The 18,849-nt window shown below is 41.7% G+C and overlaps 2 protein-coding genes across 4 annotated transcripts in view; one reads left to right on the top strand and one right to left on the bottom strand.

The window, feature by feature from the left end:
• CMC2 (C-X9-C motif containing 2) overlaps positions 1-2,507 on the bottom strand; it is a 14,154-nt gene extending 11,647 nt beyond the window's left edge. Inside the window, exon 1 of one of the 2 annotated variants that reach the window (XM_053271436.1) lies at positions 1,955-2,507. The gene's annotated coding sequence lies outside the window, so the exon portion shown is untranslated. The remainder of the gene's footprint in view (positions 1-1,954) is intronic. The other variant, XM_053271437.1, reaches the window with a different exon arrangement.
• On the top strand, positions 2,131-18,849 carry CENPN (centromere protein N). 2 transcript variants are annotated; one of them, XM_053271435.1, is made up of 11 exons: positions 2,131-2,368; positions 5,849-6,029; positions 7,406-7,451; positions 7,925-7,984; positions 8,810-8,886; positions 9,768-9,944; positions 10,877-10,978; positions 11,575-11,644; positions 12,089-12,201; positions 16,565-16,688; positions 17,411-17,915. In XM_053271435.1, the coding sequence occupies exons 1-11, from the start codon at positions 2,319-2,321 to the stop codon at positions 17,437-17,439; spliced, it is 1,029 nt and encodes a 342-aa protein (XP_053127410.1). In that variant the 5' UTR covers positions 2,131-2,318; the 3' UTR covers positions 17,440-17,915. The 2 variants fall into 2 exon arrangements, with proteins under 2 accessions (XP_053127410.1, XP_053127409.1); XM_053271434.1 differs by lacking the exon at positions 17,411-17,915 and adding an exon at positions 17,954-18,849 and having other exon boundaries at positions 2,139-2,368.

The following is an 18,849-nucleotide window of genomic DNA, read 5'->3' as shown; positions in this document are numbered from 1 at the left end:
CAGTGACTTCTACATGCATTCAGCAATTGCATTCCTGCCGGGACTATTTCCTTCACTCATATGGAGCACAAAACCTCCAAATCCTTCTCCCCAGATGCATCAATTTGAGCTCCGTTAAGTCCGTTTTTGAACGGCTCTGGCAGTTCTGCTGGCACTTTGACCACAGTGGAGAGATCTCACTCTCTCTCCTGCCAAATCATTCCTCAACATTGTGCCTGCTGAGAAAGAAAGAAGCAGGACTGCCTGTCAGTTTTGAAAAAGGAATTATTTATATTGATGACGAGCAGTATTATTGACAGCTCAAGGCTTTGATTACAGGATATTAAGGAGCCGCATGGAAATAGCACTTTTCTCGTCCTTGGGAGATAGCGCTGTGTATTGAACAGCTGATGCACAGAATTCTCACTTTATTACAACAGACATGGAAGAGCCTTGTATCTTTCAGAGAATTAGCCATCTACTCTAAGTCCATTGTGTTGAGAATAGAGAGAGCAGTGTGGTGCAGTGCTTAGAGTTGGACTAGGGAGACCACAGTTGAAATCTCCATTCAGCCATGAAACTCACTGACTCTGAGCCAGTCACTTATCTCTCAGCCTAACCTACCTCACAGGGTTATTGTGAGGATAAACAGGGCTCCTCCAAGGAAGAGCAGGATATAAATACAAAAATGATATAAAGAAAAATAAAGAAAATCAACCAGCTACCACAGCAGTGACAAGACACTGAGGAGGAAGTGGACAACTTCAGGCCTGCAAGCCAAAAGGCCTCTATAATTTTGCCCAGCCATTATTTTGGACTGCCCCAGGCTCACCTCCATGGATACTGTCAAACATGTTCAAATAGAATTGATTTCTTATTTTATGAATTAACAACGTAACATGCACAACATGTTATAACGTCCACAACAAAGGATTTAGTTAGGAGCATTTTTTTTTAAGTACTAAAGTTCCTGCAGAAATTCTAAGTTTGATGAGGTATGTTAGTCTCACCAAAAAGCACTAGATTGGTCTCAAATGCAGGCATATAATTAAGTAATGTGGTACAGATAAAGAGCTTGTAGCTTATGTGCAATGTATCTCTCATGGGAATGGAGAGTCAGTCTTACAGTAGTGAGCATGAATGCTAAGAAGGGTTCACCTTGGTTGCATTTGGATGGTTGACTACATGTTAGCACTATCTGCTGTAAGGTCTTCCCCTGAGGGGACGGGGGGGCGGCATGGCTCAGCAGCTGTGTTCCCTCTAAGGCGTGCACACTCACACATTTTTGATGTCCATTCAGTTAATTTTAGATCCCGCTCAGGCTGAATCAGAAAGGTGCCACTCTGAATGCACAGGTGCACACACCTGTGCACACCTTGATACGCCCAGAACAAAACTCATTCCGCACACAGATGGGGGGGAAAATTAGAGAGAACACTGCTCAGCAGTATAGCATCTGCTTTGCCTGCAGAAGGTCCCAGGTTCAATCCCCGGCAGCATCTCCCAGGTAGGGCTGCAAAAGACACCTACCTGAAACCTTGGAGGAGTGCTGCCAGTGAGTTCCGATAATACTGAGCTAAATGGGTCAATGGTCCGAGTGTGATTTTAACCTGACTTTTAACTTGTGTGTTCAATTTGGTTAATTTTATTACTTTTGTTGTGTCTTGTTTCTATTTTATTGTGGTGAGCCACCTCGAGTAGTAGTGCACTGGATGGGCGGGGTATAAATATTTTAACTAAGTAAGTAATAAATAAATATACATTCAGTCCACATTAAAACATTATTGCATGTTACACCAAAAAGATTAAGGCTTTATAATAGTTACATGGATGGAGCAAGCACCTTTAAAACACACACACCATTAACCTACTCCTTCTAAGACACAAATTTACTGATATGCCCCATTTTCTAGAACTACTTTAAACAATGATTACTGGAAAATGTGTGTGCAGAGCTATTATCAAATGCTCTTACCTGTCTTCTACACAACTGCCACTCTCTCCTTCCGCACTCGGAACTAGGAGACCCACAAACGGGCATAACCCGGAAACCGACTTCACGCACACCCGGAAGTTGTTTTTCCGCCCCCCCCCCTTTTTTTAATCGAGCCAAACAACCGTGCACCGTCCGCAGAAAAACGCGCCCTGGCCCAATGAGGAGAAAGGAGACCAGTTGACACGGCGCAGCCGCCGTAGAAGCGCGTGGCCCACCCCTACGCGGATGATTGGCTAGGCGACCGGGAAGGCGGCCTCTGATTGGGTGAATCGAAACAGAGGCGGCGGTTGGGCGGCCGAGTCGGCCGGCGGGCTTTGAGGGGAAAATACTGAGGAGAAAGAAGATGGCGAAGAGGCGGCAGGGCAATCGAAGGCAACCTAGTTCCTCAGCCCAGTGAGTAGCAGGCGGAGAGCAGCCCAGGCTGTGCCGCCTTGGGGGAGCGGGTTTGCCTCGGGCGGGAGGGAGCCGCGCCGTACCCGGAGCCGCCTCCAGGCAAGAGGCGCCAATCTCTGCTTCCATAGACGTCTGGAGCGGCTCCCGCTCAGTGTTCCCTCTTAACAGGGATTCCCAGATGTGGTTGACTACAACTCCCAGAATCCCCGGTCGCAGTGGTCTTGGCAGCCGGGCATTCTGGGAGTTGTAGTCAACCACATCTGGGAATCCCTCTTACAGGGATCTCTGCTGGCACTGGCAGGCTGCCTTTCTTGATTCTCCCTTAGTTTTTACTTTGCCCCCAGGAGCTCAGGGCAACGGGTAGCACCCAGACAAGCTGGTCATGGCCCGCAGTTGCCTGTCAAAAGGAATCCCAGAGGTTGTTGACTACAGCTCCCAGAATCCCTAGCTGCAGTGGGCTTTGGCTGAGGAGTCTGGGAGTTGTAGTCAAGAACATCTGGGATTTTTCGGTTAGAGGGAACATGGGTCCTGGCTAAGCCATGAAGTCAACAAACAACCCCTGCTAACTTGGCAAAGAGGCGCCTTTTAAAGTGGTGATTCTCTTTATTGAGCAGGGGGAGAGTCACTGGCCCTCTCCACCCCCAGCACAGGACCTCCAGTGACTCTTGCTGGTGTCTGTCTTATGTTTCCTTTTGGACTGTGAGCTCTTTGGGGACAGGGATCCATCTTATTTATTTATCTATCATTTCTCTGTGTAAACCACCCTGAGCCATTTTTGGAAGGGCGGTATAGAAATCGAATGAATGAATGTTTTATTCAATTTATAGACTGCTGTTCATTAAAATAATCTCAGAGTGGTTTACCATATAAATAAAACAATGCATAATGTTTTCTCAAAAATTAAAATTCATCACAGAGAGGTAAAGGCAAAGTGTGCTGTCGAGTCAGTGTCGACTCCTGGCACCCACAGAGCCTTGTGGGTTTTTTTGGTAGATTACAGGAGGGGTTGACCATTGCCGCCTCCTGTGCAATATGAGATGATGCCTTTCAGTATCTTCCTATATCACTGCTGCCTGATATAGTACCAGTGGGGATTCGAACCAGCAGCCTTCTGCTTGTTAGTCAAGCATTTCCCAGCAGCGCCACTTATACAAAGGTACAGACTCATACAAAGGTACAGATAATATAAATATAAAAATAATCTCTCTCTAAAAATGTAATAACCTGTGAGATAATAATAATACATGACTCAAAGCAGCAGCTGTAAAAACAAAAACAACAATGCTCTCATTCAGTGCTCCCGCTAACAGAAAATCCCAGATGTTCTTGACTACAACTCCCAGCCTCCTCAGCCAAAGCGCACCGCAGCTAGGGATTCTGGGAGCTGTAGTCAACAACATCTGGGATGCCCTCTTACAGGAAACACTGCTCTCATTCAAAGCCTGGGTGAAGAGCCACTTCTCTACTCCTTTCCTTAAAACTGTCAAGGAGACTCTCTGCAGCCGGGAGAGCATTTCAAAGTCTGGGGGCAATGACTGAAAAGGCCCTGTCCTGTGTTCTCGAGCCAAGCCTCTCTCTAGGCCACTGCCTCTCTCACCATCAGCACGTGGAGCAGAGCCCCTTCAGGTCATCTGGTCAAGCAGGCAGAAACCCTTGGGAGGAAGGGAGTTCTGGAGTCCCCCTCATTTTATTTTTACTTTACTACATCTATATCCTGCTCTTCGTCCAAAGAGCCCAGAGCAGTGTACCTGGTTCTGTTTGTCCTCACAACAACAGTGATGGGCAGGTTAGGCTGACAGATAAGTCACTGGCCCAGGGTCAGGCAGTGAGTTTCATGGGTCATCCCATGAAAACTGATGGCCAGGAAATTTAGGGCCAACAAAAGGAAGTACTTTTTCACAGAGCGCATAATTAACCTATGGAATTCTCTGCCACAGGATGTGGTGATGGCCACTAGCTTGGATGGCTTTAAAAGGGGTTAGTCAAATGCATGGCGGACAGGTTTATCCGTGGCTGCTAGACTAGTGGCTATAGGCCATCTTCAGCCTCAGGCAAGATGCCTCTCCCAGCAGTTGCAGAGGAGCAGCAGCAAGAGAGAGGGCGTGCCTTCAGCTCTTGCCTGTTGGCTCCCCAGAGACATCTGGTGGGCTACGTGCGAAACAGGATGCTGGATTAGATAGGCCTTGGGCCTGATCCAGCAGGGCTGTTCTTATGTAAGGCAGGAACATATTCACAGTCTAGATAAATGCACTGTGTATGCATGCCTGTCTTATCCACAGGTACAGGAACTTCATTAAAATATTCCCAAATGGGGTCACTCTTAGGGCCTGCTGCTACTAGTCAGAGGCCACCTCCAGCCTCCAAGGCAAGATGCCTCTAAATACCAGTTGCAGGGGACTAGCCATAGGAGAGAGGACATGCTCTAAGCTCTTGCCTGTGGGCTTCCCAGAGGCATCTAGTGGGCCACTGTGGGAAACAGGATGCTGGACTAGATGAGCCTTCTTGGGCTTGATCCAGCAGGGCTGATCTTATGGCTGAGTGGGGATTTGAACTCAGGTCTCCCTGGTCCTAGTCCAACACAGTGTTCCCTCTAATCTTTCTCACCTGTGTGTGGAATGAGTCTTGTTCTGGTCAAAAGTATCAAGGCAGTGAGTGCATACGTGCATTCAGAGTGGGACCTTCCTGATTCAACCTGAGCGGGATCAAGAATTAACTGAGCTGATATTTTTAAAAAATCTTGTGAGCGTGTGCATGCCTTAGAAGGAACACTGGTCCAACACTAACCACTGCACCACATTGCTACTACAAATATTTACGAATCATTTTTCAACAAAGAGTTCTCACAGTAGAAAAATAATAAATAAAATGCTTCCCTGTCCCCAAAGGACTCACAGCCTAAAAGGCAATATAAGGTAGACACCAATAACCATCACTGGAGATATGCTGTGCTGGTGTTGGATAGGGCCAGTTGCTAAATAGAAGAGAATCACCACTTTAAAAGATCCCTCTTTGGGACCCTAACTCCCTCAGTTAGCCGGGGTAGCTAGCTTAGGCTGGATGTTCCCCATTTCATATTGTCGTCCCTTTTCAGTCCTCACAACAATCCTCTGAATTAGGTGAGGCTGAATGTAGCTGGTCCAGGGTTACCCACAGCCCACTTTGTGGCTGAGTAAGAATGTTAGCCCAGACCTTGGTCTCTCCCTGTCCTTTTAATCTTCACAACTGTGAAGCTAAGAGAATGTGGCTGGTCCAGGGTCGCCCATCCTGAGCTTCACTATCTTGAACCCAGCTCTCCCTGCCCTCCTCCCAGTTTTAGACTGACACTGTCCTCTGCATCACAGTCTCCTCTGAACCAGACTGTATTTGTAAATGTACTGTAACTGTTCCCTTGGAACAGTTTAATAGAGCTGTATCTTGCAATCCATGGGCACCAAAAAGCATCAGATCTTTAAAGGATACAATCCTTATTTTATTTTGAAGTTCCTTTGTGATGGATGAAACAGTAGCTGAATACATCAGGAGAACGGTCCTGAAAATCCCACGTTCAGAAATAACACAAATGCTGACCACATGGGGGTTATTGTCCGAGACTCAGCTTCAGTCTTTAAATATCCATCGGATAAAAGAAAACTTGTCCCAAGAGGTAGTTCAACTTTGTGAGGTAAGCTTAAAATCAGCTTTGTAAAATGTGTACAAATGTTTTGCTATCATCTCTTGGAAACATAAGGTTTATTCATCTGACATAGTCTCTCTTTTTATTGATATTTAGGGTTTATCTTTATTGATCAAAGCAAAAATAAATACAGTACTGCTGGTAACCTATGTTTAAGACTACTCTTAGTGTGACCCCATTCCCAATATTGACCCCATTCCTTCCTTTAAAAAAAAAAAGGAATGTTTATTTACTCCTATTATAGGGTTTTCTGGAGCTTTAATGTAGTAAAGTATTAAATAGTGTGTTATAAAAATACATTGTAGTCTTGTTACTATCTTTTTCAGTAAATTTGGAAATAACCTCACGTTAACAACCCATGGAAGCCAGTAGCCATTTTCTTTACATTTTTGTGCTGTCAAAGAGAATATGTTGCAACATTCCATTGCATTATCCTGCATCAAGATAATGAAAGTCAAATAGGTGTTGGCTGTAGACTGCTCTCCATTCTTAGCTCTCACACTCTGCCTGTGTTCAATTTCAAGGGTCAAGGCATCTGAATGCATGCATACCTGTGTTAAAATCAGAAAATGCTACTATGAAATGATGCTGTCATGCCCTGCATTACCTTTTAGATTGTTGATGTTTGAGTGACAGCAGCAGGATGGTGTGTGTGTGTGTGTGTGTGTGTGTGTGTGTGTGTGTGTATAAAATCATGTGCTGGTTTAAATTTGTTTTAATAGTAACATAAGTGTTCAGTTTGACTCTCTGCCTCTTCCATGATATAGTCAAGTTAGATAATCTTGACCTTACCTGAGCCTAATACTACAATACAGATTGCATTGCTGTCTAGTTGATATACATTGCTATCTAATGGAATAGTCTGTTCCAGCCCAGATGATAATGCTTTAAAAAAAAGTTTTTCTGCACCTAATCCACAGTTCAACAGTAACATTATATCCCCCAAGTTATGAGTGGGTGAAGCTAGACTGGGACAAATATTAAAACACAATAAATATTCAAATCTTTTTGAAAATGTAATAGTGATTATTCGAATATTATATACTGTTTTTGTATTACTTCAGATGTAAGAATCTTTCCTGCATCTATAGCAATGGCTTGGATCCAGACTTACACCTGCACTTGCAGAGACTTCTTCTATGTCCAGGGATCCTTTTATAAGCACAACCCTGCTTCCGTTTATGCAAGAAACCTCTGCAAGGGCAGGAGCAAGTTCAAATCTGATACACTTAGGATCACAGGCTTGCAGATATGTCAATTTCAGCAGGACCTTCCCTATGTAACTTATTGAAGACCTAAAAGCTATTTAATGCATGTATAAACATCTGTGTGATACTTAAGAAATTGTTCATGTTGTCTTGAAGGAAAACTGTGCAACTATCAAGCATGCAGCAGATCTAGACATAATTTGTAAGTAAAATGTTCTTAAGTCTGTTGCTGTGATTACTGTGAAGAGGACCCTCTTTGTTTAGAATAAACGAGTTATATATTGCGTAAGCTCTCGGCACTTCCTTTTGATGAGATTAATGCTTCTAATTCTTGACTCTCATGTTCTTATTTTCTTTACATAAATTCACACAGTCTCACCTTTTAAGTAATGGGTGGTAGGATAAAGCTCTTAGCTAAGACCAGCATTATTATAGAACCTGACCATGCTTGATGGGATCAGATTCTGACTGGAGCATTGAGACCAGCTCCAAAGAATATGGAAGTTGGCCATCCTTTGTGTAGCAAAATTGTTAATTACTCAGCAAGAGAGAATTGCTGAAGTATTCTGGAATTTCTTAATTGTGCAAAAAAGAGTTTTATCCCACAGTAACAATTTCCAAGTCCTGATTGTGTAAATAAGGACTGAATTTGTTTCAATTTATTTATTTTCTCAGACAACCACACTTTTAGGGATAAAAAGCTTTGGACTGTTTACCAGATGACTAGAGAAGATGGTAAGCATTCACAGACCTTTTTAAAAAAAAAAAAAAGGTATACAGTATAAGCAACAACATGTTTGTTCCTATATAGCTAAAAATATTTAAAATATGTTTTATTATTATTCTAGTAGGATGGTTTCCCCTGCTGTTGTCTTTGAACTTACTTGCTTGTAGTATATATTTTCCTCTTGGCTGGAGTAATCATTACATTTCTTTGTGAAAAGTTACGTCTTCTGCTATTGGAGGCTAATAATTTCTAATCTATAGGCCTTCTCATATCTTCATCTGCAATCAGATGTGATATTCAGTGAGTTAAAATATTTATCATCATCATATGTATTATTTATCATTTTCCATGTGTCGGGTACCATGGGATTATTTTGTTTATTTCATAGGGACCTTGTAAAGTCGACCGTCCTGACAACCATCTTACAAAATATGCAATTTACTGGATGACCTCAAAGCTGTGGGCTGTTTTTCTTGGAATCTCTTTGACATTTTGAAAAGGGTTGGGAAATCTTTCCCCAGAAGTTCAGTTATTGTTGTATAAACTGTATTGAGGGTAATTGCTGGAGATAACGGGTGAAATGATATTGTGAATTATACGTGTATATTCTGGTAATCTGACATTTTCAAAAAGTCTTAATTGATACAGCATTCTTCCTTCCCAGAGTAAAATATGTTTGCCAAGACAATAAATTACTTCCTAAATATGAAAATGATGAAAGCAAATACACAACCTTCAAAGTCAAGCTATCTATCTTAGCCTGATTCAAATAAATTGTATAGTTTTGTCTATGCATGAATTGTGTTTTAACAGAGGTTTTATTTTGTTGGCAGGTGATGAAAATGACCTTTTTGACTTGGCAAATTTCAAAAAGAAATTTAAAAAAAGTCTACGGTCAACTCTGAAAAATGTAAGAATAAACAAAAATATGAGAGTGACGGTTCTCTAAAATCATGAGGTTTTGACAAATATGCCATCCAACAAATAATGCAAACCCTAAAGCAGTTTGAAATTACAAGGAAGATTGCCCATTCTTTCTTCTCATAATCATTATTTCCATTTAATATGTCACCTTTCAGCTAATAATCTCAAGGCAGTTTACAAACACAGTGTAACATTAACAGCAACTATAAAATTAAAAAGAAATATATGCTAACAACAGCAGGAAGTCAGACCAGCAATCAAGAATATGACAGACCAGCAATCAAGAATATGACAGAATGAGTAAAGGCAAAAGATAGCAAGTTTAACCACGCAGCTCTTGTTAGATCCTCCCCAATCATTTGAGAAGCAGAATGTAACAGCAATTTTGCCACTCAAGAAATCTCCATTCCTTGCTGGCTGTCACTGCTGCAGGGTTGACCCTAAAATGGACTCCAACCTATGCTTAGATTTGTCCCGACTCCTGAGGTTTCCTCCAGCAGCACTCTAGCCATTTGAGTTATTGAAAAAATAGACACTGGACATTATGTTGGGGTAGATGTCCAGATATGCCACAGCTCATACTTCTCCCTTGTATAGGCTGTGAATACTATTGGACCTGTGCAGTTTTGCATTATGTATGTTTTCCTTTGTAATACATAGGCAAGAGTCAACTGTCCTTCTGTTTATTCCTTTAAACTGTGATGCACTCATTGCCTTCAATTTCTACATTTGTCACTTACACTGTAGTGTTTGTTTATTTCCAAATTTGACATCCCAGCTTTCCTGTTGCAAAACATGTCAGAGGCAGTTAATAACAACACGGATAGAACATCAACATTTTAATCTTGTGTTTTAACTTTAAATCAGGTAACTATCAGCTTTAAAGAATATGAAGACAATGCAATATGGATTCGAATAGCTTGGGGAACACAGTATACAAAACCAAACCAATATAAGCCATCCTACGTTGTTTACCACTCTCAGACTCCTTATGTCTTCATATCCAACTCAATGTTAAGGAGCTGCATACCTCTACTTTGTCAGGTAAAAATGTTTTGTCTTCTAAATATTTCTATTATGGTATCTCCAAGGTGATTTCTAATATTAGATTATTAAAAGAAAGAGAAAATCACAGTGAAAATTTTTGTTTGGTTGGCCTGTTGTTATGCAGCATTATATGATCTGAAAATCTAAATATGCTTAAATATTACAGAAGAACAGCCCTTCTGGATCAGGCCCAAGGCACGTCTAGTCCAGTGTTCTGTTTCACACAGTGGCCTACCAGATGCCTCTAGGAAGCCCACAGGCAGGAGATGAAGACATGTCCCATCTCCTGCTGTTGCTCCCCTGCAACTGGTATTGAGAGGCATCTTGCATCTGAGTCTGGAGGTGGCCTATAGCCATCAGACTAGAAGCCATTGAGAGACCTGTCCTCCATGAATCTGTCCAAGTCCCTTTTAAAGCCATGCAGGGTGGTCACTGTCATCAGATCTTGTGTCAGAGAACTCCGTAGGTTAATTGTGTATTGTGTGAAAAAGTACTTCCCTTTGTCAGTCCTAAATTCCTGTCAGTTTCATGGGATGACTCCTGGTTCTAGTGTTATGAGGGGGGGGGATTCTCTCTCTCCATTCCATGCATAATTTAATAGACCCATGCATAATTTAATAGACCTATCATGCCTCCCTACAGTCATCTTTTTTCTAAACTAATAAGCCCCAGGTGTTGTAGCCTTGCCTCATAAGAAAGGTGCTCTAGGCCCCTGAACACCTTGGTTGCCCTCTTCTGCACCTTTTCCAGTTCTATAATGTCCTTTTTGAGATATGGTGACTGGCATATTGAAGTATAATTCCAAAAAAGGACATATTGAAGTATTTTATAAGAATGTAAATACTAAATACTAGCCTAATTTTATAAAAGCTTTAATATTATTCTATTGGTGGATGGTCAAAAAAACCCATCTCTGTTTTCATTTGAAGGCCCTGTTGGTTGCTGCCAGTTACAGTGATATCAATGAAATGGCCCTCCGAAGCCGTTGTCTCGACTCCCTTAAAGAGATCTTATTTAAGCGGTATAGCCAGGTGAGCTACTTCACTACTCCATTCTAAGCCAAATCCTTGGTTTTTTAATTTTATTTTTAGGCCTGCCTCTAAACTTCCCAGCAGGTGGGGGAACTGGCTTCTTCCAAGAGATCACATTACAATAGTACAGAGCTGCTGAACAGTCTTTCTGTAAGGTAACTTTAACAATGGATATAATTAGTTTCCCACCTACTGCTTTTTAGAGGCATTCCTCAGCTCTCAATCAACAGCTGAATAGTACATTGAATCTTTACAATTTTGTGGTGGTCTTACTCAACAATCGCTGTGTGAATACCTTCTGAACATTGATTTTCCATTTCTAAACACCAGTTCAGCACAGTGAGATTTGCTTTGCAACTGATTTGCTTTGCAACCCAGAAGTAAACCCCACTGTGTTCAGCAAGGCTTACTCCCAGGTATGTGTAGGATTGAGGGTTACATTTCTCTATCTGCTAGTTTCCTACTGCTTTTAAAGAATGGAAGATTGACTCTGAACTATATCTTAAAAAATACTTAATGGAGTTTGAATATTATTTCCAGCAGTCATTCATAAAAGTGAAAATACACTAAACAGTCTGATATTTTGTCTTTTTTAGCCACTTTCCCAGAGCTTTCAAACTCATCACATACGACCTCTACAAGAAAAAAACCGTTCTCCGGAAAGGGGTATCTATACTATCTTGCTTTAAATCAAAACTATGTAAATATTATTATTTGTACTTCTGATGATCTCTGAAGGTAAATTCATTCATTCCGTGCCCATTTTCATTAGGCTGCCCATATACCCTGTGCATGCACAGAGCGAAATTTGAGCATGGGCCTCAAAGCAGCGCCCAACATACATATATGACAAACAGCTATATAAAATTTTCATCTGCAAGGAAGCATTCTCTGGTGCTGGTCTGTTCACTTGAAGACTACTCTGTGGTTAATGAGTTGCAGTGAGTCAAGCATATGTACGCCCACTGATACCAGTGGGCTTAAACATGCATGCCTAACCCTAAGTTGTGTTATGGCTTCTTTATCTTTGGAACTGACTTCTGGGTGCCATTTCAAAAGGCTATAATTCAACATTTTACATGCTAGTTCATATGGTTCTGTATTCTCTAGTGGATCCAAGGATAATTCAGGAAGATAAATATGAAAAGGAGAGAATTCAGAGAATTAACCAAGAAGCCTTTGGTCATGCTCCTCAGCCAAAACTGGAGTTTGCCCAATACAAGGTAAACATATTGAATGCTTATTTTGGCATTACAAGTAATAGACTTTTAACATGCGAAATGTAAAATACTCTCCTCACATTTTATTTTTGAAGATTATGTTGAATTCTTTATCATTTTCTAGAACTGATGTTTATTTAGCTAATTGATTAAAAATCATATGATAATGAAGCTGCTTCTTAAATTAGTTGGTGGCAGATAGCCTCTTAAGAAGTAGTTCTCTTCCTCCCTGGTATAGGCATCTTCTAAGATCATGCCTCTTGCAATCATGTGCAGGCATAATTAAAGCAACATATACCAATATATGTGGATATAATTGATTAAAAATCCATAGAACTAATCAAGTAAGATGTCTTTAAACTGCCTCCCAGATAGGGTTAGATCAGCAGTTTAATGCATAGTAAGAGCCCCTGGTGGCACAGTGGTAAAACTGCCGCCCTGTAACCAGAAGGTTACAAGTTCGATCCTGACCAGGGGCTCAAGGTTGACTCAGCCTTCCATCCTTCCGAGGTCGGTAAAATGAGTACCCAGAAATGTTGGGGGCAATATGCTAAATCATTGTAAACCGCTTAGAGAGCTCTGGCTATAGAGCGGTATATAAATGTAAGTGCTATTGCTATTGCTATTGCTAGTTCTCATTGCACTTATGCAATTGAGTTTGCTTCTCAGTTTTGCTAATGTGTCTCTAGTGATACATTTCTTCAACATGTAACTTTTGTGAGTGCAGTCCAGAATCCGGAGCATGCTGGGGTTTCCCAGTCTCTTTTATTGAGTGTTTAAATGTCATGTGCACAGTGCGGATTTTGCGTGTACATAATCTCTCATGGGAATAGAATGGTGAAATTTCATGCATGTTGACTGTTGAATCATGGTCTTGGAATTTAAAGCTTTTTCTTATGTTGTAATAAACAAACTGAAATGAGGGGGTGCTGAAACAGGAACTACTTTAGTGTAACTGTCGCTGCAGCCATTAACAGCAGTGAGTAGATAAACTGAAATATGTACTGAGTTGCAACAGCAACAAAAAAATTAAAAATTGCCACAGAGGGCTGTGTGGGTTACTGCATGAATGAGAGGTGATGTTAATCGTTGATGCCTGTCTACCACTAGGGGGCACCCTTGGACTTCTTTTTTTTCTGTTAAGCATTCTTCACGTTGTTGTCTTTAATATTATTAATGCCACTGATAAATAAGGCAGGCGTATATATATATATATCAGTGGAAGGTCCTTGAGACATCCTAGTTCCAGGCAGTTTAAGACCCAGTGGTTAAAAACAGCACTTTATTGGGCTTGGAAATAAATCGGTTACCACTGAAGATGGTATAGGACTGCTGTAATGCTTCGCCTCCCTCAAAACTCTGTCAGCTACATTTTGGACCCAAACTGAATTTTCTGAACATTTTTCAAAGGCAGCCCCACATAGAATGCATTACATTATAGTTGTCAAATCTGGGTGTTAGCAAGACATAAACTACCAACACCAGGTTTGTCTTCTCCAGGAAGGGTGACATTTGGAGAACCAACCTACGCTAAGGTAAAGCAATCCTAACCACTGCTGCCACCGGAACATCTAACTGCAATAACATCCAACTGCAGTAACTCCTGCTAAATGAGCAAAGAGATGCCTTTTAAAGTGATGATTCTCATAGTTAACAGGGGGAGAGCAACTAGCCCCATCCAACCCTAGCACAGCATCCTTCCAGTGGCTGATGTTGGTATCTGCATTATGACTCTATTTAGATTAAGAGCCCTTTGGGGACAGGGGACCATCTTAATGATGTATCATTAATTTTTCTATGTAAACCTTATTGAGAACTTTGGTTGAAGAGCAGTATATAGATATTTGTTGTAGTGATAGTAGTAACTGATCCAGCAACAGCATCCTACACTTAAGGGGGCAGTGCAAACCCATCCAAAGCCGGTTGAACACCCATCCAAACAACAACACTTTGTCACATCTTCAATTTGTCTTTACACATCCAGTCCATAATTGTCTTCAGATACAGGTCCAGGACGTTTATGGTTTCCTTAGAATCAGAGGAAAAGATGAGGTAGAGCTGCATATTATCAGCACACTGACAGTACTGTAGTCAAAATTACATGTAGATAATGCGGCGTAAGAGAAGATAGAATCTTGTGGAACCCCATAAGCCATGGAATAGAATAGTCTCTGAGCACCACGTTTTGGATTAAAGCTTCTTGGAACAACCAGAGCCAGTGGAGAACAATCCTTTGAAGGTCTCATTCCTGTTGGGTGTCATGGAAGGAAGGATATCATGAGTAATGATATTGAATCCTGTTGAGATGGCCAGGAAAACCAATAGGCCTCTTTGTGTCTGTCTTCTAGCAGAGGTTATACATAGGGTGGCCAAGTCCAATTGACTGATTCCATGTGTTCTGGGTCCAATGAAGGCAGCTTTACGTGGATTCCCACCTCAGCTTCTTCTATCCCATGGGGACCTTGCCTGCCCTCAAGAGAGACATTGATAGGCTCTATAACCCAATCAGTCAAGCTCACTCTGACTGATCTAATGAGTCAGGAAGGACAAGGGTCAAGCATACACATGATAGTCCTCACTCCAAAAATTCTGTCTGCATACTCAGGCTTCACAAACTGATAGGTTATCTATACAAGCATAAGCATATACACATGAATTACTAACACTAGATCTGCAGAGTTTACTTTAGAGTGAACACAGAAGGCTTTAACTTCAAAATATTTTGCAACTGGTCACAGTGGTACACCAAAGGTTTCTTTAACTTTCCTTGAAAGCCAAACTGTAAAAGGCCCTTCACCTCTCAGCAAAGCTTACTTGTACAGCATTGTACAGATGCAATGATAGCTGTGAAGTGTAATTTCTTTGCTGTCCCCACCCATGGAGCAGACCATGAATTGAGCTTTGACTAAGCTTCAGTCAAATTCAGCCTCGGTTTTCCTCCATTGTTCATCCAACTTTTGTCCCAACCATTTCATTGTGTTTAATTTGTTAGAGAATCACAGTGTTGAATGGGCTCTACTAAAGAGTGATCATGTCAACTATCCAGGTCAGTTATTAATCCCAGAGAGTGGCCAAGGCAGCAACAGAACTGCCAGCCATATCAGCAAGAAAATCCCCCAGAGCTCTCTAAACACCAGCTGCATCCATCAGTCTCCAGGGTCAGACCATTTTAACTAGGGGCACACTGCACCTGCTGGTGTTTTGAGGACATTGTACCACTACACTTCACCAGAGGTTGATTTGACCATGACAATGGGACTGTTTTGAATCCCTGTCCATAGATTAACTTTCTCCTGTACAGTTCAGAACACCAGATCGAGTAACTTTCCACAAGTGTAGGACCAGATTTCTTCTCAGACTGGTCCATGTTTGTCATAAAGGCCATGACATTCTGAGCTTCCCCAGCTGAGAGACTTAGATGTTGAAGTCCTTAGGCCTGAGGGCTTTCACCACCACACCCCATTTCCTTCACAGATAGCTCATGCACTTTGAGGCAGTGAGGGGGGTGGTATAGTAACAGAATCCCTGTCCTGTCCAGAAGATCCAACACGAGCTACATACTATGCCAAGGAAAAATCTGGCAAGATGATAGCCTAGGCTGCAGCTGAACTGAGAAACCCAGCAGGCACAACTGTAAGAGGTGAACTCCATACATGTCAGTACACTCATCTAGGGTTAATCCTGAATAGCAGATTATTTATCAGTGACTGACCTGATATTCAGCAGCAGTGCTTTTAAATCCCAATGAACTGATAGTCAGAAAAACCAGTCAGAAAAACCAAAGCTGGAAATCTAACCAAAACAGATAGCTTATTCTCTAAACTCCCTCATTTGACCCATCCATCTCTCGCTACGATACCTCCCCCAGAAGACTGTAAAATCTGGAACACTGACGAGGGTGTAAGCACTTGAATATAAGGAAAATACATAAAGTGGTTTTAAGAGGAGGTGTGGGTAAGAGTAGTTCTTAAATCCTTTGATTTAAGCAATGCAGAGACCTAACAGGCCAGCATGGTGTCTTAAGCAAAGGCTTAGAATAGAACAAGTTATATGTAGTGTAGTGGTTAGAGTGCTGGACTGGGACCAGGGAGACCTGAGTTCAAATTCCCATTCAGCTATGAAACTCATTGGGTAACTCTGGGACAGTCATTTAACTCTCAGCCTAACCTACTTCACAGGGTTGTGAGGATAAAAATAACCATGTGCTCTCTGGGCTCCTTGGAGAAAGAGTGGGATATAAATGTGAAAATAAATATTCATGTTGACAGAAAATGAATCATTTTTGGGATCTCAGTTGTAATAGTGATTTCCTTTATAATAAAACATGAACAGACTTTTTACACCCATGAATTCCTTTGGCTTACAGCTTGAGACAGTGTTAAAACGTGACCCAGAAAAGGGCATCGTGAATGATGAAGAACCATTTAGATGTATGGTCAAGTTTACTAGTCCTCATCTTTTAGAAGCACTGAAATCTCTAGCTCCTGCTGGTAAGTAAGCCCTTAAGCAAATGCTGTAGAATTTGACGTTAGCTAAGCTTTGGGTGGTCTTTTGGGGAAAGTGAGGTGAAGGAAGATACAGAAACTGTAATTCATGTGCCTTTGTACATGAGTCAGTTTCAACACTACACTGTCAAGCCCCAAACTGTTGTATGGCTTAGGGGCTTTTAATTACAATTGTTAATCAGACCAAAATAAAATGTAGTGCCCTGATCAGCAGCTGAAAATGAAACAAGTGCAATATTTTGAATTGAGGAAGACAGGCTCTTCCCATTGGCTCATTTCCCCACAAGCCAAGATGCAGGCAAAAGAGCTTCTTGTTCCCCTAATTGTTAAATCCTCTGGCAAGCCCATGCTTCAGTCACTTCAACTGCACATTTTCCTGTGTCTTGAATTGACTTGGAAGTGACAAGCTGGTGGCCAAAGGAAGGGGGCTTGGCCCATGGGAGTAGCCGCAGAAGCACATCAAGGGAGCACACTTGCAAAGCTTCCATTGTTGTTCAAGGTGGAGATAAAAGGCTTAAAGAGTCCTTTGCCTGTGTCCCAGTTTAGGAGAAAGCAACTGAGGTGCATAACAATTTGCAGGGAGGGAGGGAGTACTTGGGGTCAGGGGCTGATGGAAAGGCTTGAGAGGCTGGATTTGATTTGTGGACCTCCACTGCTTTCATGCAGTGATCTTACCTAACTGACAATCATGCAGCGCTCTTTTTCAGGCAGTTTGAAAAAGTTTACGAATTCCTAGCTACAGAGAGAGTCTGATCACTGATCTGCCAGGTATACTTAGAGAACTGATTAATACTTTAAATATACATATAATACAGTTTATTGCTGTTCAGGGAAGGATATAGACCATTGTCAAAAGCCAGAATTAAGTAAGGTAAAGCCCTGTGGTTGTCTTTGGTAGAATACAGGAAGGGTTTACCATTGCCTCCTCCCATGCAGTATGAGATGATGCATTGCCTTTCAGCACCTTCCTATATTGCTGCTGCCCGATATGGTACCAGCGGAAATTCGAACCGGCAACCTTCTGCTTGTTTGTCAAGCATTTCCCCACTGTGCCATTAGGTGGCTTACCAGAACTAAGTACAAATATATAATATAGAAAAGCAACAGCTGTATGTAGTAGGAAAAACAGAAGGAAAAGGCAAGTGCCTCAGGATGCTCCCTTTGTGTATACTAAATATGCTTACAGGACTATAACAAACCATATGCATATCCTATCAAGTTCGTTCTGATTGTTTTTCCTCTCATTCTAGGGATAGCAGATGCTCCCCTTTCTCCATTACTTACCTGCATCACCCAAAAAGCCCGGAACTATTTTAAAATTACAGAGAGAAAAGGTGCAATTCCACCAAGCCTTCCAGCCCAGTGATACTTTTAAAGCAGACAAAGGAATGGATAACTATATATCTCCCTGGATTAAATGACTGTTTTATTTCTCTGGATCAAAAGGAATCTGCAGACAGCACACACTGCATGGAATCTGCTCTCCACGTTCTCTAGAATTCAGAGAACTTGAACTATGACAGAGCATTTGCCATAGTGATAGATTGGCTTGTATGAAGTGATCTATTGACAACGGCATCTAGTCAGCGGATAACATCCTGACTAATGAAGTGTGCATGAAAGGGGACTCTGTGGGGATGTTCCGGGAGCCCGCCCACCATTTCCCTCCTCCTGCTGCGCATGCGCTGTTGCACCACAGGCCTAAGCCTTCCAAGTGCTGTTTGCTCTCTGGAAGCACACTGCAACAGCACACCTGCAAGAGGGCTGAGGGAGCTATAAGTTGTGAGAACCACCTTACATCCATGCTTCATTGGGATGTTAGGCCGTGTATGCTTCCTGTACGATGACTAGGTCAACGTTTCCTTGTCTCTATTATAACAGAAGACACCCACCCGTGGTAACCAGATTAAGTCACTGAAGGTCTTCATTGAGTACCATCTTTAAGGTGCTTCTTGTTTAAGCAGAATTTGGTATCTGACCATTAGTGGGAAATTTTCATATTCTTAAAACCGTATTAAACTTTTCAATAAATGTGGCACAAAACTTTATAAATATTTTAACAAATAGCTGGAACTAGGAAGGGGATTTAAATCACTGCGGATAATAGGTCTGTTTAGCATTCAATAAAAGTGATAACTGCTTTGTA

The sequence above is a fragment of the Hemicordylus capensis genome, chromosome 9 (genome assembly GCF_027244095.1).
Source record: "Hemicordylus capensis ecotype Gifberg chromosome 9, rHemCap1.1.pri, whole genome shotgun sequence".
Taxonomy (NCBI): domain Eukaryota; kingdom Metazoa; phylum Chordata; class Lepidosauria; order Squamata; family Cordylidae; genus Hemicordylus; species Hemicordylus capensis.
This window is presented reverse-complemented; position numbering and strand designations above follow the sequence as displayed.